Source organism: Leptinotarsa decemlineata, unplaced genomic scaffold, assembly GCF_025532065.1.
Source record: "Leptinotarsa decemlineata unplaced genomic scaffold, Ldec_3_MD MMD2_tig00004307_RagTag_RagTag, whole genome shotgun sequence".
NCBI lineage: Eukaryota > Metazoa > Arthropoda > Insecta > Coleoptera > Chrysomelidae > Leptinotarsa > Leptinotarsa decemlineata.
In genome coordinates, this window is record NW_027412606.1 from 7,050,658 (window position 1) to 7,077,757 (window position 27,100).

The 27,100-nt window shown below is 35.9% G+C and overlaps 2 protein-coding genes across 2 annotated transcripts in view; both read right to left on the minus strand.

The window, feature by feature from the left end:
* The window catches only part of LOC111511823 (choline transporter-like protein 1), a 74,470-nt gene that overhangs the window by 23,611 nt on the left and 23,759 nt on the right, over positions 1 to 27,100 (minus strand). Inside the window, exons 3-6 of the mRNA XM_074178881.1 lie at positions 11,317 to 11,436; positions 10,747 to 10,901; positions 7,357 to 7,437; positions 1,750 to 1,840 (exon numbers count right to left, since the gene is read on the minus strand). Coding sequence (XP_074034982.1) covers positions 1,750 to 1,840; positions 7,357 to 7,437; positions 10,747 to 10,901; positions 11,317 to 11,436 — 447 coding nt within the window. The remainder of the gene's footprint in view (positions 1 to 1,749; positions 1,841 to 7,356; positions 7,438 to 10,746; positions 10,902 to 11,316; positions 11,437 to 27,100) is intronic.
* On the minus strand, positions 17,505 to 18,883 carry LOC141483818 (uncharacterized). Its single transcript, XM_074178666.1, has one exon. The coding sequence runs from the start codon at positions 18,584 to 18,586 to the stop codon at positions 17,537 to 17,539; it is 1,050 nt and encodes a 349-aa protein (XP_074034767.1). The 5' UTR covers positions 18,587 to 18,883; the 3' UTR covers positions 17,505 to 17,536.

Genomic DNA, 27,100 nt, shown 5'->3' on the forward strand with positions numbered 1-27,100 from the left:
CATTCCCTCGAGCAAGATAGTTGCGCTCTTGGTCCAGGATTCACTATGGACAGGAGAGAGAGAGAGAGAGAGAGAATACTTCTTTATTCAAATTTTATTCTGATTCATGTTTACCTATATTAGTTGGCCTAAAAAAAATTTCACTTCGAAAAAGATTATTTGAGAAAAAGAGGGTGATGTAGTGTATCACACAATGAGTCATTCTCAATAAAAAATCGAAAAAGCATCTGCAGTGTTGCGTAACACTGGATTGAAAATATTATCCATCATGGTAATATCATAATTACGGAGTGTTCAATAGTTAACAAAACCGCAATACGTGTTTCGCCGAGGAAGCTATTGTATAGAGAAACACGTGTTGCGGTTTTGTAAACTGTCCAGTGTTGCTTGAAACAATAGACCATCTATTCTCAAATATCTCTGACCCTCTTGTTTGTGTGCCTGACTTTGAGTTTTCGGAACACAGGTCGATTTTAGTTCAAACAATGATACCGGCAACAAAAAATACTCACTGTAGAAGTTTTAATGAACAGTATATGACACTGTTTTTTTCAGCACTAGAACAAGTTGGAAGTATATAAGAAAATCAACATAAATGGTGCTTTCATAAGATTTTCATGCATTATTTTTATGTGTATTTTCCTCTCAGACAATACTTTAAACAAACACAAAATGAAAAAGAAATGGGTTACCGATGAAATAAAAAAATCAAGCAATAAACTTTAGGGTTTGTTTACTTTAAAACGTAATTACCCATATCTAGAAAATTAATATAAAAAAACAGAAAAAAAAAACATCTTTTGCTAGCAAAAAGTACGAAAAAATCATATTTTCAAAATAAAATATTCAATTCCCATGACACTTGTAAAACTACATGGGAGACAGTATATGAAATATCTAATAAACATAAACAACATAAAAACATTATTTTATCAAGATCCCAAAGAAATATCTACTGTATTCAATCATTATTTTGTGAACGTTGCATCTGAAACGAAAAAAAAAAATAGAAGTCACACAGAAACAAATACACACAGTCAGAAAACATTTCTAAAATCAGAGCTGCATTTGCTATTGAAACAATAATTAAAAATATTAAAATATACCAGGCTTACATGAAATTCCTGCATTTTTATTGAAAAACGCTATCGATTTATCATTGAACTCATAACGGGCCTCGTGAAAGACACTTTCGAGACTGGAATGTTTCCAATCTTACTCAAGACAGGCAAGGTTGTACCACTTCGTAAAAAAGTCAACAGAAAAATATTGGAAAATTATAGGCCTGTGACGGTCCCCTCACTGCCTCATTTCTTCCTAATAGAGAAACTATTGTGATATGAAACAAAAATCAATCACAATTAAATTAAAAAAAACTGAAGAATAATTTATTACAAATGTGCTTTTACTCGCTAGCCGAGTTTCACGATGAATACTCTAACAGTAATTGTTTTTGTGCATAAGCTCTAGTTAATGTATCAACAAAGTGTGTGTGGAGTTTTGATTTGTATATACTTCTCTTTGTAATTTTGTATTTTTTTGTATTTTTTATGATCTAGAATGAGCATGACTATTCTTACACAAATTGTGAATTTGTCAAAAAGAAAATATATATTACTACTACTACTACTACTAATACGTTATAGATTTCCATCAAGTACCGGCCAATTTCATCACATACAATTGGCGAGAATTTTCCCATCTACTTTTTTGACAGTCATAACATTTAAAAGATATTTTCATACTCACAGTGAAAAAGTTTTTGATGCCTGTTTTGGAAAAGATCGTGTTGACTACCGTACTGCTTTTATTTTGTATGCATCTGTTGAAAAACGGTCTGCTGTGAAAATAAATTGAATAAGTATCGAACATTTTGACAGGCGCACTCACAGTTTAAGGTTAGGTTAGGTTAGGTCTCAAGTGAGTGGGTCTATTCGACCCTCCACCGCAACACGCAGAAGTTTATTGTGGCTCACACCTATTCATACTCGACTAAATAAACCCAGCTTCTCAACGAAGCTGATTAGTTTGTATGGTGAGTGGTGTTCAGGTCAGATGGTAAGAGTACGGCTCTGCCGAACTCTGAGAACATGATTCATTCCCCAGAGAGGCAGGCATAAAGTATATGCTCTGCTGTTTCATTATTTTCCAGAAAGAGGCGACATACACTGTCATTCGACAGTCCAAGTCTCTGCATATGATGATTCAAATGACATTGACCAGTAAGAAGGCCTGTTAGACATCGTAGTTCATGCCTACTGTAGTCCAACAAGTGTTTGATATCAAGCTTCGAAGGGTAAATAAACGCCTTGGAGTGAGCCAATCCTGGAAGATTCTGCCAGAAGTCCATAAATCTTCTTGCCATCCAGGTGTTCAATGTTTGTTTGGCAAAGCCCAAAGCGATGCCAATGACAGGTTCGGGTCCGATGAAGACGCTTGCAGCACCCTCCTTTGTAAGAGAGCCAGCTGCTTCATTACCTTCCAGGCCAGAATGGCCAGGAATCCAGACCAGAGACAATCTGTTTAGTCTTCCTATCGAGGAGAGTCGATTTTGTTAATTTGCTACCAATTTAGACGTTGCTCGTTCCACTTGAAATACAGTAGCATAAGTTCCTAGGTAGATAGATATCTCTATCCTGGGTTTGCGACTAAAAACACCTGTACCAGAACCGGAAGGTTTTTTTGATCCATCTGTGAACCAACAACTATCTGCTCTTAATATTTCCTTCTCCCGGAGGATCCACTCCTCTCTACTCGGGAATAGTACTTTATAAGGCAGTTCGTAGTTGACAGTTGGAGGCATAAAGTCAGAGGTCATTTCCAGAATGATGTGACTTCCAGTGTCAACCAACAGCCTGTTGCACTCTGCATTTAATTGATTTGTGCAATTGGTAATGTGCACAAGTCTGTATGCAGTCCATCTAGCCTCTCTCTCCAGAAAAATGTGGAGAGGAGGTAGATCTAGAAGGATCTCCATGGCCGCTGACGGTGTGGTACTGATGGCACCAGTGATAGCCAGACAAGCCTGTCTCTGTAAGCTAGAGAGATTCACTTGGGCCGTTTTCTGTAAAGCCTTCGGCCACCAAGCAACTGCACGATGAGTGATCATTGGTCTGACAATCATCACATAAATACAATGGATTTGTTTGGGACCTAAGACCCAAGTTTTACCACAAATCCTTTGACATGTTCATAGAGACAGCCTGGCTTTGTGTGAAACTTTTTCCAAGTGAGCGTTCCAGGTGTGTCTTTTATCAAGGACAATGCCAAGATATTTCACCTCTGTTCCAAATGGAATGACCTCACCATTGAGGGAAATTGGCTTTAGATTGTCCAATTTTCTCCTCTTGGTAAAGGTTATTAACACAGTTTTGCTGGGGTTGACAGACATCTGCTTCCTCAGGCAGATGTACAACGTTGTACAACGTTAGTGTACAACGTTGTACACGTTGTACACCAACTGTGTACAACGTCCAACGTGCTTTGGAAGATGTTTCAAGCTACCCATCCCGACGTGGACCTTGCCAGGATGACAAGGTCATCTGCATAAGATTGCAGATCAACTTTTCTTCTGTCAAGGGCATCAAGCAGATTATCCATCAGGTGCGACCACAGAAGGGGAGATATTACCCCATCTTGAGGGAAGCCCCTAGTAACCCTGAACCGGAAGGCCTCGCCTTGAAGAGTCGTAGTTGCAGTTCTGTTTACTAGCATGGCATAGATTCAATCAGTTATGGTCGATTCTATACCCTTTCCAGCTAGTGACAATCCTATAGATTTAGGTAGTGCATTGTCAAATGCTCCTTCAATATCAAGAAATACAGCAACCGCAACTCCTTGTTGTCAAGGGATCGGGAGATTTTCTCAACGAGGTTGTTTTAGGCTAAATCTGTCGATTTGCTGTTTTGATAAGCATACTGGTGATTATTCAAGGGGATGCATATAATGCTACCTTCCTGATGTAACCGTCCAGTACCCTCTCAGTTCCTTCCCACATGAAGAATGTAAGGCTGATTGGTCGTACCGATTTAGGGAGTGGGTCTCTCCAACCCACTTTAGGTATATATACCACCATTGCTGCCAACCAACTGGGTGGTATGTAGTTCCACGCCAGACTAACTCCATACAATTTTGTGAGAATAGGTAACCGTTTAAGGTTGGAATAAATTATTTTCCAGGTGAAGAAGTCACATTCACAAATGATCTTTAAATACTTCGATTCATAATTTCAATAAAAAATCGTCCTTCCTGAGAATTTTGAACCAACCTTACATGCGCACTGTACAGAGTGGGCCAAATTGAACACTTTTAAAGGGAAACTCCTGTTTTCAAATTAGATAGATGAAAACTAGTGACTATGTATGAGAATCAAATTTTATGACGAACTCAATAGTTAAATCCGCATATCGATATCTATCATCGTTTCTGAGTTACAGCATGTTTTTCAAAAATGTGCATTATCGTAAAGTTGCTGTAACTTTTTCCTATCAAAAATTTCTTGTTTCTATGAGAACATGTCCAAAGCACTTTTATATGTAGAATGCAAATGGGATATCTATAGTTATTGATGGGAAACAATTTTTTTAATGAGGCACCCTATATATAGAGTTTAAAATTAACTATTCAAAAATGTAGCATGTTTTGCTAGAGTCATCTTTGGAATACAGAGTTTTAAGATTTTTGATGTAGACTCAATTAGCGATTTTTCTTCAATTTTCTAACACATTTGCAATGAAGTATGAGAATTATGAAAAATGAGATATGATAGTATGTTTTATACAAAACGGGGAAAATAGCAGGCAAAAATGAGAGGTATCCAGAGAAAAGACAACCTTTCAAAGACATTTTCGCATTGCTTCATAACCTGATTGATGATGGTCAATTTGAAAAGAAAATACCAAAATTATATGAATCGAATTGGGATGAGGAGTTGGAAGAAATAATCCTTTTGAGAGCTATTGAAAATGATCCCAAAATGTCAACGCGAAATTTAAAAATATCTACAGGCCAACCAAAAACTACTAATCCTTTACCAACCGAGAACTAATAATCCTTTAAAGAGCTTTTGAAAATAATCCCAAAATGTCAACGCGAAATTTAAAAATATCTACAGGCCAACCGAGAACTGATAATACTTTAAGGAGCTATTGAAAATGATCCCAAAATGTCAACGCGAAATTTAAAAATATCTACAGGCCCACCGAGAACTAATAAACCTCCAAAGAGCTATTGAAAATAATCCCAAAATGTCAACGCGAAATTTGAAAATACCTACAGGCCAACCGAGAACTAATAATCTTTTAAAGAGCTATTGAAAATAATCCCAAAATGTCAACGCGAAATTTAAAAATATCTACAGGCCAACCGAGAACTAACGTTAAAAGGATTTTGAAAAACACAGAAGAGTTCATACAATACAATACAAGTGAAATTGGAACAGATTGAACAAAAATTTAAATAAAATGAAAAAATTCCAAGCCAAGTTACTTCACGACGTTTCGATTGTTAGGATCCACAATCGTCTTCGGGTGATGACTGGACTGATTCCCCCCCATGCCCCCTCCCGGGTTGAGTGCCCTGAAGTAGAAGCTTCCCCCCCCCCAGCTATTTAGCGAGGAGAACCTACTACCCCACTCCATCCACCCCCGCTTTCCGAGCGGTCCTCAACTTACTGATGGGCACTTCAGCAAGATTGACATCTGACCTCTTTTGGTCGAAAGTCAGCCTTTGGGTGCTATTCTTTCGCGATCGGTAATGGACTGATTCCTCCGTGACCTGACTGCTTAATGGGTCATTTGAGTACTTTCACTTATCTCTGCTTTCCTTTTTCTGCTTCACTAGAGGGAGATGACCGTTTGGCGGGAGTTGGCCATTTTTCGCTTGATTATGGGTTTTCATATACTGTGTATCTCTATGGTAGCTTGACTGAATACATTGTTGGATAACATGTATGCGGCTTTGCTTTGCTATTGGAAGTCCGAGCTTATGGAATTCATCATGAAACATTGTCAATCATCTTCAAACAGAGAGTTCATCAACTCAGACCAGGAGATTTTGAAGGCCGAATGGCTTTTTGTCAGTGGTTCCTGGAAAGTTGTAACCAACTGCGTTGAATTGTATTCGGACAGACAAAGCTTATGTGAGCAGTACCGGCATCTTCAAACGCTATAATTCTTATACTTGGGCACAACAAAATCCTTATTCTATTGTGGAGCAGACAAGAAAAATTTGGATTTAGTGTGTGTGCAGGTGTTTTCAGAGGTGTAATTATCGGCCCGTTCATTTATAATGACATTCTCACACCTCAGAGGTATTTAGAAATTTAAAGGCAAAATATTGAACCCCTTGTTGTTGAATTGCCACTAGATCAGAAAAATATATTTTCAATAAGACGGGGCTTAGCCTCACAACACTACAATTGTCACCAATTTTTTGGCCGCAAATTTTGGTAATAATTCGATAGCAACTCAAGGACCCAACCGTTGGCCGGCCAGGTCACCAGACCTAACGCATATGGACTTCAACCTCTGTGGAAGGTTGAAAGATCTCATTTTTAAAATGCCGACCAATTCTGGATTAAAATTGGAAGCGGTAGTGATGCAAAGTTTTGCTTCTCTGACTGCTATTGAAATGATTAATTCAGCAAAAAACGTTAGGGAAAGGTGTTGCTGATAGACATCTCGAACACCTTCTCTGAAGAAATATATTTCATTGTTTGTTCTTTATCGTTATTATTATTGTTATTGTTGAAGTTTAATTTATAAGTAGTAAATATAGTACCTATAAATTGTTATCAGGTTTATTGAAACTATGGATTTTATTTACTGTTGTGAAAAGCTTTTTCAACATCTGATGGCCACTACTGAACAATTTTTTTTCTGTTTTAACGCCGCGTCGTCCAAAGCCTACTTGATGATAGTGTGCGTTTCAAAGTCTACTCGAAAAAACCTAAAAGCTCTGTATTTCAAAGATCACTCTAGCAAAACATCATACATTTTTGGAAAAGTTATTTTAAGCTCTATTGAAATATGCAGGAATATACAGGGTGTCTCATTAAAAAAGTTTTTATCAATAACTAATGATATCTCATTTGAAAAAGTTAGCATTTTTCACGAAGATTTGGTTGTTGGAATGTTTTTTATTTTTCAATGTATATCTAATATGTCTGATAGTTTTCAAGATAGTAATATCATTAACAAGAAGAAACTTATTTTCGAGCCCTGAAGAAGAATTCAATTAAATGCCTGCAATAAAACATTTGTTTTATAGGAAAAAATTGATCCTGTTACCCAACCGACCTTTTTTCAGAAAAAAAAATTGGATCTTCAAACTAGTTATTCGAAATCAAATACTTACTATCCTTTGTATGCACCGCAGTCATCAACACAAAGTCTGTCTATTTCTCGAGAAGAATTTCTTTTTAGGATTATATGGAATCTGTAAGATATTCGACAAAATGAGTCTCCAAGGAATCTGAGTAGGGGAAGTACATCCAAAATGACATATACGGACAAAACGACACATTAGTAATATTTAAAAAACTGCGCGGTATAAACTGTCAAAAGTTAGCCAATCAAGAAGCACCTACACCGGAAATATACCATTGGACTTTTGAGAGCCGTTTAAAATACAGAACGGACGCCATGTTGACATTTGTGTTTTGAGGTTGGAAAGAAATTTGTTAGTGGTCATTTGTTTTTTGTTTTTCGGTAAGTTTTCTATTGTTATTTTACTGTCCTATAATTTTATATTTCGAAGTATTTTGTGTTTGAGGTGATCGCGTAGAATTTAAAACATTATTGTCACTGCAACAAGATTATTCTTCGAATCGTAATATTTTTTGAAGCTATATACAAAATGACATACAACCACTATGGACAAAACGACATGTGTCATTTTGTCCGTAGAGAAGAATTTTTTTAAGTATATTGCCATTTACAGAATGGCAATATGCCCCGAAATTGTAAGAGGACAAGTAATCGGCAATCATGGAGTCAAGAAGCGATAAAAAAAGCTATTGAAGCTGTTGAAGAGAAAAAAATGGGTTGGCTTTTGGCTTCTAAGACCTTCAAAGTGCCACAAGCTACACTAAGGCGGCATGCTTTGGAACAAAATAAAACAGTTGCACCTGCAGCAAAAGGTTTAGGCCGATTTCAGCTAACATTTCCTCTTGAAATTGAGAGACAATTGGTTGAGCACATCAAGCTACTTGAAATTCGCATGTTTGGATTAACGCGTAAAATGGTCCAAGAACTCGCTTTCGAATTGGCTGAAAAAAATGGCTTCTCACACAGTTTCAATAAAGATAAGGGTAAAGCTGGCCAGGAGTGGCTAGATGAATTTTTAAAACGCCATAAAACATATCTTTACGAAAATCGGAGCCTACCTCCGCAGCCAGAGTCCAAGCTTTTAATAGACCTCAAGTAAGAAAGTTTTTCGATAACTATCAAGAATACATAGAGAAACACAAATTAAACGCAAACCGGATCTACAATGTGGACGAATCGGGGCTGTCTACTGTCCAAAGATCTCAAAAGATCCTGGCTACCGCTGGCAGGAAGCAAGTAGGTACCATTACAAGCGCGGAGCGGGGATCTAATGTGACAGTTGTGTGTTGGATGAACGCAGCTGGGTCGTATGTACCTCCTTTCATGATTTTCCCAAGGAAAAATATGAGAAACGAGCTCGTGGACGAAGCACCAACTGGTACGGTAGGAGTAGCTCAAGAAAGCGGGTGGATGACCACTAAAATTTTCGTGAAGTGGCTCCAGCATTTTCAAAGCTTTGTAAAATCTAGTCATAATGATAAAGTCCTTGTTATTGTCGATGGCCATGCCAGCCATAAGTCAATCGAAGCTTTGAACTTTGCCAAGGAGAATGGAATCGAAATTGTTTGTCTTCCTCCACACTGCACCCATCGTATGCAGCCTCTCGATGTGTGCTTTTATGGACCGCTCAAGACATATTTTAACCAAGAAATTTCTGTCTGGCTTAGAAATCATCCAGGAAGAGTGGTGACAGCTCTTCAGATCGGATATTTATTTAATCAAGCTTATGGAAAGACTGCTTCAGTTCAAAATGCATGCAATGGTTTCAAAAACACTGGACTATGGCCAGTTAATCCAAACATATTTCCAGATCACTTTTTTGAACCAGCTGAAACAACAAATATGCCAATAGCTTCCACAGCTGATAACTCAGACTCAATCCAGGATCAGAACCTTCCATCGATGCCAATAGAACCGGAGGCTGGCGAGATTATGGCCCAGGAACAGAATAAGGCCCCTGAATCTTCATCAAAGCCATCCACTAGTTCTTGTAAACCATTTACTTCACCGGATTCTTCAGACGCAATATCAGTCACTAATGATATTCATAACACACTGACTGGCCCGTTAGACATTTCCCAACCATCCACAAGTTCATTTGCACCGACAAGTTCTTTAGCTGTTCCAGTTAATGTCATTTCTCCAGTTCCCAGTGGTAAATTTGTAAGTGGACAGGGTAAACGAAAGCCAAAGAAACGAACGACAACATTCCTACTTACGTCATCACCAAATATGGCAGAATTAAAGTACAAACGAGAGATTGCAGCTGAAAAACCAACTCGTAAAAGGAAACAAGCAGTTACTAAGTCTCTTTACATTGATGATGACTCAAATGAAGAGCGATCTGATCAAGAAGACGAAGAAGATGATTGTGCCTGTATTTACTGCAACGATCTCTACTCACGTTCAAAGCCTGGTGAGGGGTGATTGAGGTGCAGGCGGTGCAGTCGTTGGTTCCACGCAGCCTGTGCTGATTTCGCAAAGCGTACCAAAAATTTTGTTTGCGAATTGTGCAATTAATTTTTATTGTTATATCTTATTTTATCATTTTTGTTATGTTGATGGCTGTGTATGTCATTTAGTCCATACGACTCGTGTCGTTTTGTCCATACGATATGGACAAAACGGATTTTTCTTGATCTTCATTTAATACTAAATATTTTTGTAAGTGTTGATTTTTCTGACAAAATCTACATGAATCCTGTTAACCAATTAATATAAGCAAAGTTGTAAGAAAAAAATATGTTCCTATTATGAATAATATTAAACTTATTGATGATTAATAAAACGATATGTCATTTTGGACGTACTTCCCCTATGAGTAAATATGGACATGAAAAATATTTTATCAATTGATTGTTTAGTAAGATTTCTTTCAAATTTGACAAAGAAAAATTTCATAGTTCAATGTAAGTACTATTCATATTACTTATGAAGGAAGTACAATTCATTTCATTGTGATTGTGAAATAGTAAGCAAGTAAATGAAGCTCATTTACTATGTTATAACCTTAAATAGCAAGTCCTCCACACTTAAGAAAAGAGGTCTTAACTATTGGACACAACAGACAATTCAAAATAGATCACATTTTTACCGTCGTCAGAAAAAAATCTGACCAATTTCTAGAACAAAACCTCGCCAAACTACAAATAAATAGAGAATAAGAGGTTTTTCTTATGTCACTTTAAAAAATATTTGAGCTTTTTCTGCTTATAGAATTCGATGAGAAATTTCATAAACTCTAAGTATCACTATCAAAATATTTTAGCGGGTTGAAAATAGCTGATCAATAGAATTTATGGACTTCAATTTTTGTTTTATCGAATGGAAACAAATAATGAAATGGAATATAGTTGAGCATAGAGTATAGAAGACAGATACCATAGTGAAACTACAGGATGATTACAAAAATACTTACTTCCCATCATTTTTCTCATTGCCATTGCAATGTTTCTCTTCGCTGTTTTTTGTGAAAACAAATTTATTTGTTCCACAAACATGACCGCAGTTATCATATCCGTTGATAACTCTAAAAATATCTCCATGGAAAATGCAATAGCCCAACAAACATACCTACAAATCACAAAAAATTGAGTTACCTATAACTAACAAAATACTAGTTGTTTAGCTGTTTTCTGTTCATTTCATTCCCATTGAATTAAATAAACTGAAGAACTTGAAGATAATAATTTATAAATATTTTTCCAACTCTAAATGATATGATTTGCTGTGGGTTGCTAGAGATTTGTTATGGTATTTGTTTGTCACCAAAAATTTTGATTTCTGCATAGAAAAAAAAGAAGGAAAAAAACGCAAGAAATGATAAACACGTTCAGAACGTGGAGCAGAGTTAGAGAATTAGGTAGACGAAGCAGGATGAAAATTCACAAAAGTTAAGACTGATTTGAAAAAAATAAAGGCTTCGGTAATTGGAGAAAGGTGTAGAAAATATATTTTTATTGGTACAACTTTTTGATATCATACTCACCAATATTATTAAAAAAATGGTGAAGAGTATTAGGCAACATATATCGGTCGAAGAACGGTGTTTTCCAAATTCGTCGCTTCCATCCGAATCAGATCTTTGAATATTTTGAATTTGCCTCAACTGAAACAAGTGATTGTATTTAGTATGAACAGTACGAAACAAAACAATATAAAATATTACCGGCGATTCTCATAACTTTTAAAATTACGTACAATAATTCATTATTAGAGGTCAATCTGAATAAATTTTTGATTGAGAAGTGTATTTTAGTGCAGTTATGCTGTTGTCGAGGAAATGAAGGAAAAAATAATGAATAATACGACAATTTTGTGATAGCTTATATTTGTGATTAGCGACCCGCCTTGGCTCCGCACGGGTGCAATGCTGATACCAAATATAAATTCACCCAGTGGAAATTTAAGGGCATGAAGAAACAGTAATGGACACCCTTTTTTTCCCGCGGCTGGTGCCGCAGTTAGAATATTTGAAATCCTTTCTCATTGCACATCTACAATATAAAACGAACCTACATACAAAATTTCAGCCTCCGAAAATATACCGGTATGGAGAAATAGTGATGGAATGGTAACTGTATTTTATGAACCCGCCTTTTTTCCTCGCGGCTGGCGTCCAAGTTGAAATATTTGAAGGATGAGGGAATCTTTCAAAGAAAGGAAAGAAGTAATCAATTTGAAAATGAGTAATACATGGATGTGTAGATCATGCAAATAAGTAACTTTCAGACACAAACTGAAAGAAAGTCCTCCTGAAACAGCTACTTTCATATAAACATTGAATTACACGAAAGAAAAAAAATTCTTTCGAAACAAATACTTCTATATGAACACTGAATTATACAGAAGATACTTTTCTCTACTCAGTTTGTATTTCAAACATTCGTTGTGGAATAAAAATCAAATATCATTCACATGAGTTCTACTTTAAATGAATGGTAACAAATTGCACTTACATGGAACACTGTCATCCTCACTAGTATACATCGATGTTTTGCCCTAAGACTCTTGCCCCAAGGTTCTTCAATACCAAATTGGATAACATTATAGAAAATACACACAATTCATTTGTGAATTAAGATTTTTAATGTCACGGAATAAGCTTGATCTACTTATGTCATCGATGACATCGTAATGACATTCATTCACCTATTTGATTTAATCCCAGCCAAGAGAAATTTTATTTGAAATGAAAGGGTTATATTTTTAGGAGTGACTAATTTTCAGGAAAGAATGTTTTTGGCTTTCTACTACTCCATCTTGATACAAAAAAAGGATGAGGGAATCTTCCAAAGAAAGGAAAGAAGTAATCAATTTGAAAATGAGTAACTCTATACATGGATGTGTAGATCATGCAAAGAAGTAACTTTCAGACACAAACTGAAAGAAAGTCCTCCTGAAACAGCTACTTTCATATAAACATTGGATTATCACACGAAAGAAAAAATAATTTTCGAAATAAATACTTCTATATGAACACTGAGTTATACAGAAGATACTTTCCTCTACTCAGTTTGTATTTCAAACATTCGTTGTAGAATAAAAATCAGATATCATTCACATGAGTTCTATTTTAAATGAATGGTAACAAATTGCACTTACATGGAACACTGTCATCCTCACTAGTATACATCGATGTTTCGCCCTAAGACACTTGCCCCAAGGTTCTTCAGTACCAAATTGGATAACATTATAGAAAATACACACAACTCATTTGTGAATTACGATTTTTAATGTCACGGAATAAGCTTGATCTACTTATGTCATCGATGACATCGAAATGACATTCATTCACCTATTTGATTTAATCCCAGCCAAGAGGAATTTTATTTGAATTGAAAGGGTTATATTTTTAGGAGTGATTAATTTTCAGGAAAGAATGTTTTTGGCTTTCTACTACTCCATCTTGATACAAAAAAAGGATGAGGGAATCTTCCAAAGAAAGGAAAGAAGTAATCAATTTGAAAATGAGTAACTCTATACATGGATGTGTAGATCATGCAAAGAAGTAACTTTCAGACACAAACTGAAAGAAAGTCCTCCTGAAACAGCTACTTTCATATAAACATTGAATTATCACACGAAAGAAAAAAAAATTTTCGAAACAAATACTTCTATATGAACACTGAGTTATACAGAAGATACTTTCCTCTACTCAGTTTGTATTTCAAACATTCGTTGTGGAATAAAAATCAGATATCATTCACATGAGTTCTACTTTGAATGAATGGTAACAAATTGCACTTACATGGGACACTGTCATCCTCACTGGTATACATCGATGTTTCGCCTTAAGGCATTTGCCCCAAGGCTCTTCAGTGCCAAATTGGATAACATTATAAAAATACACACAATTCATTCATGAATTACGATTTTTAATGTCACGGAATAATTTGAAAGTTCTTTTTTATTGCACATATATAATAAAAAAGGAACCTATATATAAAATTTCAGACTCCGAAAATATAGCGAAATGGGGAAACAGTGATGAAAAGGTAATTTTCATATGTAAACGCTCCCTTTTCATCCCCAGTAGGGGGGCCCCAGTTGAAATATTCAAAAATCCTTCCTTATCGCACACCTACAACATAAAATGAACCTACACATAAAATGAAAAGATAACTTCATTTTGTGAACGCCCCTTTTTTCTCGGTCGGAATATTTGAAAATCCTTTCTCATTGCACATCTACAACATAAAATGAGAGAAACAGTGATAAAAAGTTAATGTTCACATGTAACCGCGCCTCTTCACCCCACGGGGGGTTAGATTAGGTAAGGTCTAAAGTGAGTGGGTCTATTCGACCCTCTACCGCAACCCGCAAGAGTTTATTGTGACTCACACCTATTCACATTCGACAAAATAAACCCAGCTTCTTAAGGAAGCCGATTACTTTGTATGGTGAGTGGGGAACCTCAGTTCGAATATTTGAAAATCCTTTTTTACTGCGCATCTGAGACCTAAGAAGCACCTATATACCAAATGTTAGCTTCCTAGGACTTACCATTACGGAGAAATAGAGATGAATGAGTGTCCAGTGAGTGACTTTCGCATTTATAAGTATAGATGTTATAGAAGGTCTGTTCGACCTTCCTTGTGCAACCCGATGAATTTCCTTGTGAAAAATAATCCATGGTTGACTAGGCTACATTTTCATCAAACAAGCGAGGATCTGATCAACGGTGTCGGTCATTCTATGACTAGCTTCGTCATAAAGCTAAGCAACACAAACGTGTGACTTTAGAAGTAGGTCTCCTTTGCTGCACTCCAGGGAGACTTCATCCCATGACTGCAGGGCACTAACTTTAAAACCAGGCAAAAGACACTCTACTGGTCCTTACAGGTGATCTGAAACCATTCAGGCCAGAAAATGCAGCTCCTGATCTTCTGGGACATCTTCCACAGAAGCCGTAATAGTATACTGATTTCAGTAGATTGATCGATAATGATATTACTGAACGTTCGAGATGCAATATTCCCACTTTAATGACCGCAACAAGCTTCCTTTATCGGTAGGTCAGTTATACATGACGATATATTTCCACTCTGGATTGGGTGAATCATTGTTGGAGCATGAGCGTTTGCCTTCTGGCCCGAGAGGAAATTGTTTCCTTTTCTGGCGCAGATACGGTTTCTGTTGGTCAAAAATTTGGTGCAAGGCAGATTCATAAGATATCCTCGCTTTTGAGGAGACGATAGCTCGCTTCCTGGCTGCACCATCTAGGTTGTTACAGGGGTAACAGTTGGAGGTTACCCAACTCGTCTATAGACTAAGGGTCGTATTATTTGATTACTTCATAATTCATAGAGGGTTCCACGAGTAACTAGGAAAAGGTGGTCCATCTCGGAAGATTCCTGTAATATCGTGACAAGATTTTCTACGACGAAGAGACAACCGCTATTTCTAAGGTTCCGTTAGTAACAATCAGTGGGTCCAGAGTCATATACCCTTTCGGCATGGATACCCACACCTTAGGAGGCGGCCTTCATTTATGAGGTTAGGTTAGATCAAAAGTGAGTGGGTCTATTCAACCTCCCACCGTGAACCACAATGGTTTATTGTGGCTCACACTTATTCACACTCGACTAAATGAATCTAGCTTCTAAATGAAGCGGGTTAGTTTGTATGATGAGTGGTCTTGCAGGTCAGATGGTAAGAGTACGGCTCTACCAAACTCAGAAAACCTGATTCGGTCACCAGCGGGGCAGGCACAAAGTATGTGCTCTGCTATTTCATCATTTTCCAAATGGAGGCGACACACACTGTCTTTCGAAAGTCCAAGTCTCTGCATATCAAGATTCGAAGGGTGAATAAACGCCTTGGAGTGAGCCAATCCTGGAAGACTCTGCCAGAATTCCATAAATGTTCTTGCAATGTTTGTTTAGGAAAGCCTAAAGCAATGCCAATGACAGGTTCTGGTCCGATGAAGCTGCTTGCAGCACCCTCTCCGCACACAATTCAATAACGTAAATTTCCGCATTGGTTTCTAGGCAGGTTGATGTCTCTGTCCTGCGACTGAAAATACCTATACCAGAATCTGAAGGGTTTTTGATCCATCTGTGAACCAATAACTATCTGCTCTTAATATTGACTTCTCCCGGAGGATCCAGTCCTCTCTACTCGGGAAGTGTACTGTATAAGGCAGTTCCATGGAGGCAGTTCGATGTTGACAGTTGGTGACATGAAGTCAGAAGTCATTCCCAGAATGCTGTGAGTTCCAGTGTTAACCAGCAGTCTGTTGTACTGTGCATTAAATTTATTTGTGGCCTTCGGCTACCAGTTAATTGCTCCATAAGTGATAGTTGGTCTGACAATCATCACATAAATCCAATGGATTTGTTTGGAACCCAAACCCCAAGTTATACCACAAATCCTTCGACATGTTCATAAGGACAGTCTGGCTTTGTGTAAAACTTTTTCCAAGTGAGCGTTCCAGGTGAGTTTTTTATCAAGGACAATTTCAAGATATTTCACCTCCGTTCACCTCCAAATGGAATGACCTCACCATTGAGGGAAAGTAACGTTGAATCGTACAAATTTCTCCTTCTGGTGAAGGGGATTATCACAGTTTTGTTGGGGTTTGGAAGGTATCACAAGGTACATTATTGAAGACTCACCTGACAGGGGTATTCTAATGCCACCAAAGCAATGGAAGAGTGAGGTGGTACTCAATTTGAGTTTGGCATACAAGTAACCAGCAAGAGATTTCTCTTGTGGCATGACAGGAATAGTCATGAAAGGGTGATGGAGTACAACTACTAAAACTTCGACCCCTTAAGACAGATTATCGAATCATATTCTAGCTATATTTTTGTCAACATGAACAAAACTGATCTTCAACTCGAGGATGGAAAAATTGAAGGAAATTTGTGAAAACAAGTTTCATTTCAATGAATCTTGAAATGATTTGTAGTATTTTCATTGTGATCTCGTCCAGTCCTCTAGTCCACGATTGATACTCAGCTTTCTTAAGTGGTTGATATTTCGGAAAACAATAGATTTTCGTTTTCAATTAATTGATGAAATTTACAAACCTCATTTCAAAAAATTACTTATGTAGAACCTGCTTTTGAGAATAATCACCAGGATGACCGACTACTGTACTCGATTTGAAATAACCGATTGCTATTTCAGTGGCAACGGCCTCAAATCTACAAGTTTTACTGATTTCTCTAACCTGATCAGGTAACCCTGACCTTTTTTCGTGAGCCCTCCTAAGAAATATCCCTTTTATAAAATTTATGTTAATTCATAGTAAGGTGGATTTCGTGATTTCAATTTGATGTCTTACAACATTCTCTACCATCATTACACTTATGGACAGATGAGATAAAATTATTATCTAGTTTGGTATCTAGACTACTGAAGTAATCGGAAAAGCCTATTTCATTTACACATTAATGAACTTATGAATTCGTCTCACATGCAATCTAAACATGTTCCGAGTAATATACGCATCTAGTAGTCAGAACTAGAAATTGAACGATGAAAAGTAAGAACCCGTTAATGCTTAGCTTTCGAAAGTTCTCTCTACATTTTGCAAATCATATTATATATCAATAACCTAGGAGTAATAGAAGAGAAGAAAATGCAAAATAAAACTCAAATGAAAATAATTGATTTCAAAAAAAAACAGTGTACGAACTAGTGTTTAATTACATCAACTCAATTTAATTTTAGATATAATACAGACCGCAATGAACTAATTATTCAACGGTAGTATGGCTCTTTTTGTGAACTTTCAGAGTACTATTTCGCGTGAAAGATTTTGAACAGACCGTACACATGAATGGCTTCTCTCCAGTATGGCTCCTTTCGTGAAACTTCAAACTATTTTTTTGACTGAAAGATTTTGAACAGATTGTGCATTGAAACGGTCTTTCACCAGTATGATTTCGTTCATGAATTTTCAAAATATCACCTCTCGTAAAAGCTTTCAAACAGATTTTACACTGAAACGGTTTTTCTCCTGTATGGCTTCGTTCGTGAACCCTCAAATGATATTTTCTAGTGAAAGATTTTGAACAGAAAGTGCATTGAAATGATTTTTCTCCAGTATGAGTTCGTTTATGAGTTTTCAATGCATCACCTCTCGTGAAAACTTTCAAACATATTTCACACTGAAATGGTCCATTTCCAGAATGACTCTCTTCGTGAACTTTCAAATCATGATGTTGAATGAAAAATTCTGAACACATTGTGCATTGAAACGAACTTTTTTCAGTATGTATCCGCTCCTGAACTTTCATGACATCACTTTGCAGCAACTTGACATCTTGAGTCATGTCGGGATCGCCAATATTGTCAGTCGCGTTATCCTCCTTCACGATTTCCTTTTTTATACTTTCGTAGACAAGGTCGATTTCAACTTCACATTTAATTTTTTTTCCATCACTAATGTTGTCCATATCATCGTGGTAATCCATAGAATATGAATCAGCAACTTGCACCAACTTGTTGTCTTGAGTCATGTCGTCATTGCGAATATCGTTGGTCACGTTATCTTTATCCACGATCTCCGTTTTGATATCTTCGTAGCAAAGGTCAATTTTATCATCACGTTCAATTTTTACCTGTTTATCAATAATGTCTTCCATACTATCGTGGTAATCCATAGAGTACGAATCACTATCGGACTTACTAAACATTTCAACTTCTTGTGGTTCAACTTTTACTAAATTTAATTCGGGAGTGACTTTATCAGAAACAGCTTCATCGGTTTTCTCAATTGTCATTCCGTATTTACTGATATCCATTCTCAAAGTCGATAAGGAGAGGAAGTTATCTGCATATACTAAATATATAAACCAGTATAATGATAACAATTTTCAATCAGAACTGACCTCACTCTGAAATGACCTTCAATTTATATGAAATCTAATTGAATGTGATTGGTCATTTTAGAATACCTGTTTTTAAAAATCGGTTTATCTGCTTACCTATACAATGAATGGATTCTGAGAAATTTTGAGTATTTCAAAATTATTTTATGGCCACCCAATTACACTCATTCGATGGTTTTATAATTATTATTTATCAATTAAGGCAATGATATCCTCAGATCTACAAGTTTTTGACGTTATAGGAAGCAAAAAAGTGCTAAATTTGAACTGACAAAGAATATATTCCAGATGATTCATAATGGAATTGATTTTTTTCGCCGTTACAATTCTGTTGAATCATTTATTCAAATAAAAAGCCTCAATGTACATACAAAGTTTACTTTGAAATAATAATAATAATGTATGTGTTTTGTATGATTTTATTTGTGTGATTTGATGTCAACACTAAATAATCATAAAAATGTATTTTTATTTCACTGAGGATACACTATAAAAACACATAGAACTATCGTGGAAAATAGACAAAAGTGTGTTTTTGTAGTTTTTATAGTGTATCCTCAGTGAACATGAATTTCCCCAAAATAAAGAAGTCGTCAATTAAAGAATTATTTTTATTTCAAAAATGTGCAGACTATTGCAACTTGTACACAGACAATATAAAATGAAATGATGTTTGTATCTCATACGTGAGAATTTCTTTTATATCTCAATATACTATGAATCAATCGAAGAAGTTTACATACCATTTTTCAAATGGAAGTATGAAACTGCTTTTAAAAATATCATTTTATTATACTTTCACACTTGTGTTTATTTTCTCATAGAATAAACAATTTCTTAGGGTTCCTGGCGTTGAAAATCTGTTTCCAGTTTGTATTTCCAACATTCGTTGTGGAATAAAAATCAGATATCATTCACATGAGTTCTACTTTGAATGAATGGTAATACACTGCACTTACATGGAACACTGTCACCCTCACTGGTATACACCGATGTTTCGCCTTAAGATACTTGCCCCAAGGCTTTTCAGTACCAAATAAGATTCCTCTTGGCTGGGATTAAATCAAATAGGTCAATGAACGTCATTACGATGTCATCGATGACATAAGCAGATCAAGCTTATTCCGTTACATTAAAAAATCGTAATTCATGAATGAATTGTGTGTATTTTCTATAATGTTATCCAATTTGGTACTGAAGAGCCTTGGGGCAAGGCGAAACATCGGTGTATACCAGTGAGGGTGACGGTGTTCCATGTAAGTGCAGTTTATTACCATTCATTCAAAGTAGAACTCATGTGAATGATATCTGATTTTTATTCCACAACGAATGTTTGAAATACAAACTGAGTAGAGAAAAGTATCTTCTGTATAATTCGGTGTTCATATAGAAGTATTTGTTTCGAAAGAATGTTTTTCTTTCGTGTAATTCAATGTTTATATGAAAGTAGCTGTTTCAGGAGGACTTTCTTTCAGTTTGTGTCTGAAAGTTACTTCTTTGCATGATCTACACATCCATGTATAGAGTTACTTATTTTCAAATTGATTACTTCCTTCCTTTCTTTGGAAGATTCCCTCATCCTTTTTTTGTATCAAGATGGAGTAGTAGAAAGCCAAAAACATTATTTCCTGAAAATTAATCACTCCTAAAAATATAACCCCTTCAATTCAAATAAAATTCCTCTTGGCTGGGATTAAATCAAATAGGTGAATGAATGTCATTACGATGTCATCGATGACATAAGCATGTCAAACTTATTCCGTGACATTAAAAATCGTAATTCATGAATGAATTGTGTGTATTTTCTATATTGTTATCCAATTTGGTACTGAAGAGCCTTGGAGCAAGGCAAAACATCGGTGTATACCAGTGAGGGTGACGGTGTTTCATGTAAGTGCAATTTATTACCATTCATTCAAAGTACAACTCATATTAATGATATCTGATTTTTATTTCACAACGAATATTTGAAATACAAACTGAGTAGAGAAAAGTATCTTCTATATAATTCAGTGTTCATAAAGAAGTATTTGTTTCGAAAGAATTTGTTTCTTTCATATAATTCAATGTTAATATGAAAGTAGCTGTTACAGGAGGACTTTCTTTCAGTTTGTGTCTGAAAGTTACTTCTTTGCATGATCTACACATCCATGTATAGAGTTACTTATTTTCAAATTGATTACTTCCTTCCTTTCTTTGGAAGATTCCCTCATCCCTTTTTTGTTGTATCAAGATGGAGTAGTAGAAAGCCAAAAACTTTCTTTCCCAACTTAAAAATATTCCTAGCAATATACGCATCTAGTGGACAGAACTAGAAATCGAACGTTAAAAAGTAGGGCCCCGTTAATACTTAGTTTGCACAAATTTCGACAGCTGGTGTTAAATTACATAAGTTCATTTAACTTTCAGAAACAATACATATCTCAATGAATTAACTACTTAACGGTAAAGCAAGCGCCAAACGTAATGGCGAGCGATCGCGAAGGTATGGGCTCTCCCAAGTATATTCCAATTGGATAACGATAAGCCCCTTGCCGGCCAGTGTCGTACCTTTAATTAATTTCAATTAGGGTAGAAAATCCCGTGGGTTTGGATACCTATCAGGCGTGTCACCAGGTGGCGGATAGGGGAGCGGCCAGGGGGCTGGAGTCTCTATCCGAAAAGCCAATGTGGCCTTACGGACGGGGTCGCCGGACTCCTGGTCAGTGGCAGAAATACGTAGGGTGAGTGGAACTGAAACCCCCAAAAGCCTTTGCGAAACATGCCACCGTGGACCAGCCTACCCAAGCTAAGGTGTAAGGAATCGTGCCGACAGCTGAACGGTCGCAGGGTGATATGCGGTCACAAACGATCCCCTTGGGGAACTGGGAGAAACCTCATTGTAATCAGCCTACCTCTGGTGATGCGGGGCTCTGCTAGAGGTGACCAACTCTTCCCTTGCTACTCGTAGGTACACACATGAAACAACAAAAACCAATCCCGAGGCTGGACAGAAGAGCTCACCTCAATCTGAGGCGGTGGCTGAGGGTGAACAGAAATGTTCACCCCAATCTACCGCTTGGATTGAGGCTGGACATGGCAGATCACCTCCACCGCCGCACTTCCTGCGGCGGGCGTCAAGAGCTTCTCCTAGAATAAAGGCAAGGAACCGGCTGCACCTGCAGGAAATCTCCCTCACTTGTGTACCTCCACGGAGGGAACCCCAAGAAGGTTGAAGAAGCTGCGCAACGACAGTAATATCGCTGCACCTTCCAAAACCTTCGCGGAGACCACTGTGAGACAACTCAAGGTTGCCAAAGAGAGTGTGCGTTCGGCGAGGCTTGGCCTACACCTGCCAATATTGAGAAGATGTCTTCTAGTGACCTTTTCACCTTCCTGGAAAGGATAGGATTGACGATGACCTAGGAGGACAACTCCCCGGAGGATGTCAATGGGTCACATGTGGCCTGAGTGCTGTGAGTCTACACTCACCCTTCTTACTCTACAGATACCATAGATGGGGTAGCTAATAGAACATGACTTCTTCGTCATTTCTTTTCATATGTTATTTAGTATTATAGGTAGTAATACAGTTCATTAAAATGTTATTTAATGATACACTCTTGATGACTGGTTGTTTGTTAGGCGATGACATTTTTTCTGAATCAACATAAATTATTCATACAATCCCAAACGCCAACAGGATTGGAGGAAACGTGACGATACGGCTCTGTACAGAGCATTTGTATGTCTCATAAGAGCTGTACTGGAGGTTATTTTTTGAAAATGAGTTTAGACGCATGGGAACGGGCTCGTCATCATGTATGGCGCTTGCTGTAATATGACTTGCGTTTGTGAGCTCTCAGGGTACTTACTACTTTCCGTGAAAGATTTTGAACATATAGTACACACAAAAATGCTTTCTTCCCTATATGACTCCTTTCGTGAACCCTCAAACTATCATTTCGAATGAAATATTTTACATTGAAATGGTTGATCTCCAGTATGATTCCTCTCATGAACTGTCAAATGAGTTTTTTGAGCGAAAGATTTTGAACAGATTGTACATTGAAATGATTTTTCTCCAGTGTGATTTCATTCATGAATTTTCAGTGTATTACTTTGCATGAAAGTTCCCAAATTTATTTTACACTGAAACGTTTTTTTTCCTGTGTGAATTCGTTCGTGAACCTTCAAACTACTATTTTGAATGAAAAGTTTCGAACATATTTTACACTGAAACGTTTTTAATGTACCAAACAAGTAGAAATTTGAATATTAAATATTTGTATGGCTACACGCCAGCATTTTTTTTTACTGATGGAAAAAAATACAAAATACCATTGTGAAAATAGAAATGAAAACTTCCTTCTGCTATCAGGTGAGAAAGAAAACCATAAATTTTTAACAATGTATACATATATTTACAAAAATACAACGATTGACCGTCTTTCAAATAGACGAATAGATTGAAAGATTTTGAACAGATTTTACATCGGAATTATTTTTTCCAGTATGACTTTCTTCATGAATTTTCAAATTATGACGTTGAATGAAAAGTTTATAACACATTGTGAATTCCAACGAACTTTCTTCACTACCTATGTATCCGCTCCTGGACTTTCCAGGTATCACTTTGCAGCAACTTGACATCTGGAGTCATGTCGTGATCGCGAATATCGTCGATCTCGTCATCCTCATACACAATCTTCGTAGATAAGATTAATTTTATCATCACGTTTAATTTTTATCTGTTCATCAATGTTGTCCATATCATCGTAATGAGCCATTGAGTACGGATTAACAATTTGTAGCAACTTGACATCTTGAGTTATGTCGTCTTCTTGAATATTGTGGGTCACTTCATTCTCATCCACGATCTTCTTTTTGATATCTTCGTAGACACGATCACTTTCAATTTTCATTTATCTATTTATGCCTTCCATATTATCGTGGTTACCTCGTTTACAAGCAGATAAGGCGATGACAAACCTGTTGTATGTTGTCAGCTTCAGCCTAGTTCGAGGAATGATACTCTGAAGGAATTCGATTTTCAATTGTCGAAAGTCATCGACTTTATGTTGATGATAGACACTACCTTGCACTGACGAGTAGCCAAACAGCCCGACACCGGTCTACAAGTGTGTTCCAATAATTGAAAATCTATTGCGGCAGTTGTATCGCCAACAGCATATGCAGGAATAAAGAATATATTCCAGATGATCCATACTGGACTTATTTTTTTCACTGTTATAATCCAGTAGAAACATTTACTCAAAGATATCATCAAAATATATACAAAGTTTACGTGAAAGTAATATTAATTTAATTTTGATAATAATTGTAATGAATCTGAAGCTGCCCCTGACCGATATGTCGGCCAGCAAACAAACACATGACATCACTGCAAAAGGAATGCAGTCGACAACCGCCGGTAAAACTCTAGTTGAGTACCGAAACCTACCGATATATAAGGCCGGCTTCTCGACCCAAGAGGGCAGTTGAGTTCAGAAAGTGAATCGAGCGACTGAACAAGAAATTCAAATAGTGGAAATAAATTAAGCGTTAGTTGCTAAGTGTTGAATATAAATTAGTTTGTGATTAGTAAAATAATTTTGTTTAAGACAGTTATTTCTTTAATTTATTACATATTCATAGAAAATTATTCTGAATTTTGTCATGTTTGAAGTTAGCGATTACACTTCAAATTAAAGAAGGTCGATACAATACAACTTTCATTGATAATAATCTACATTCAAAAAATATGCTGACTACTATAACTTGAACACAGAATGATTTAATGCTTGTATCTGATTCGTGAGAGTTTTTTGTCAAGAATATCTCAATTTATTGAAGAAGTTTACAAGCCATTTTTATACCGCACCTTGAAATTATTATCTTTTAATTGAAGTGAGGTTCATCATCCAGGATGACCGACTATTGTAATCGATCCATTTTCACTTTACTCAAATATTCCTAGGAAGCCTATGGAGACCCATTTTATACTGCATGGTACGTATGCTTCTTCAATTTTTCACAAAGGACAGATAGTCAGAAATTATTTGAAATTATACAATTCTAGAAAATCACAGAGTGGGTAAAATCTAGGTATTGTAAATATTGTTTGAAAGACATTTTTATGTTTTTTTGGTTTATAAACTTCCACAATATGAAATATAGAAGCTAAATCAATAGAGAATCTGCTGAAGTGCAATGAAGGAAAGTTATGTTTTTTTGGTTTATAAACTTCCACAATATGAAATATAGAAGCTAAATCAATAGAGATCTGCTGAAGTGCAATGAAGGAAAGTTCACCCCAAAAAGTTACTGCGTAATATAAACCACTGACAAGTTCAATTAGGCAGTAACTTGTTGTATTCATAAATTTTGCCTTAGTGGACTGCCTGGGAGTTTTCACCTCGGATTAGAGTTATAGTGAATTAATTAAAATGATAGATGTGGGATATTGTTTTTCAAACTATAAATTGCAATGTTTACCCAAAATTTTTTTGTGCACTCCATTTTTTCATTGTTTAAACAAATTATTATAAAAAATTAATGTTTGACCATATATTTTCACTTTAAACAGTTTTTTTTTATTTATATGTTGAATCTTACCTGAGTAGACATATAGGAACATTTTTCAAAGATACCTGTGTATAAAAATAGCAGTAGGGATCTCGAACAGGTAGAAAAACGTGGAGGGGAGAGCGGAGCGACAGCTGCTATGTACAACAGAATTTCTCGGCTAGTTTAGTTGCAAATAACACGTGTTCTGTGAATATTGTGCTTCTATAACAGTGAAAATTTGATTTTTTAGTGAAAAATTCTTGTATATTTTTTACTGGAAGGTGTATTGAAGACGACGTTTTTGTATTGAACTATTACAAATTATTTTGTATTGCTTAGTTTGGTAAGTGATTAGATTGAAAACTACAGTTCATTATTGAATTGATTAAATAATAAATAAATCGAAAATTAAAGATCAGTTTCAATAAAAATATATATATATATATATATATATATATATATATATATATATATATATATATATATATATATATATATATATATATATATATATATATATATATATATATATATATATATATATATATATATATATATATATATATATATATACAGTGTGACCCATTTAAAATGGAACCACCCCTGTAGAATGTGCATTTTTCAATCAATCTCAATTTTTTTTTATTGAAATATTAAGCATGAAAAACTGTATCTTGACACTAACTTTCACAATTTTAGTTTCATTTCCAAGGCACTCTATGGTTTTTTTTGTTTGTCAAAAACGGCAAAAGTTTATTAGGCAATTTTTGTTTTCAAATTTGACTACACCACTGGATTCGTAGTCGTTATAAATCAAAACTGTCAAATTTTCATTAAAAAATATTTGTTAACAACGAAGTTACAACAACTTCAATTTTGGAAACAAAGTATTTGTTTGTAATTTTTATTCAGATTATAGACATATTTGAGATCTGACAACACTGTCATCACCAAGTAGAACACCAGTGAATTTTTACAGTGAAAATCCGAAGTCAACAGCTCAATGCGTTCTACAGTTATAACTCCTGAAAATATGGTAATGTGAGAGATTTGTGGTGCAAGCGTTTTGTAATAAAAATCTGACTACGCCACTGGATTTGTGGATAATATTCCCTTAAAATCATTCATTTGAGTGTAGGTTACGAGAAGTGTATTCTAGAATAACAGAAAATTAAAAATTCATTTTCAAGTTATGCAGTACTTAGTACATTCTTCCGCATAGCCGCTAAAATCAAATTGATTTAAAGCATGGAAATCATTTATTCAATAATAAAACAGAGAGCAGGACAAAAATTGTTCCCTGTAAATTCTTCATAACTCAGCTAAAACAATCTTATAGAGGAGATATCAATAATTTGAGGAAGCTGAACTCATTATGCAAAGGTTTTATAATAAATCAACAGTAGGCTGTGATTTTGACAGTTAATCATAAATAAAATAATAGTTGTTAGTTACGTGCATTTAATAATGGCTTTGCAATTATCATTAGAAGAAAGAATTGAAATTGTGAGAATTTCTGGGGACAATTATCATAGTGAAAGAGAAGCAGCTAGGATATTTAATCACAGACATCCAAATCGACTTCCCATTGACAGAAGCACCGTCAGTAAAATTAACAAAACATTTAAAGAAACCGGTGCAGTCAGCAAACATATTTTAAAAAATAATCACCGAAGAAGAAATTTAAACGAAGGTGCTGTTTTAGATTATTTTAGAAACCACCCAAACAGAAGTTTACGAGTCGCCAGTTTGGATTTAAACTTACCGAGAGAGACTATTCGACGATGTCTTAAACAAAACAAAATGGGAGCATTTAAACCTAAATTTCTTCACTCTTTAAAGGCAGGTGATGAAGTGAAACGTATGGAATTTTGTTTG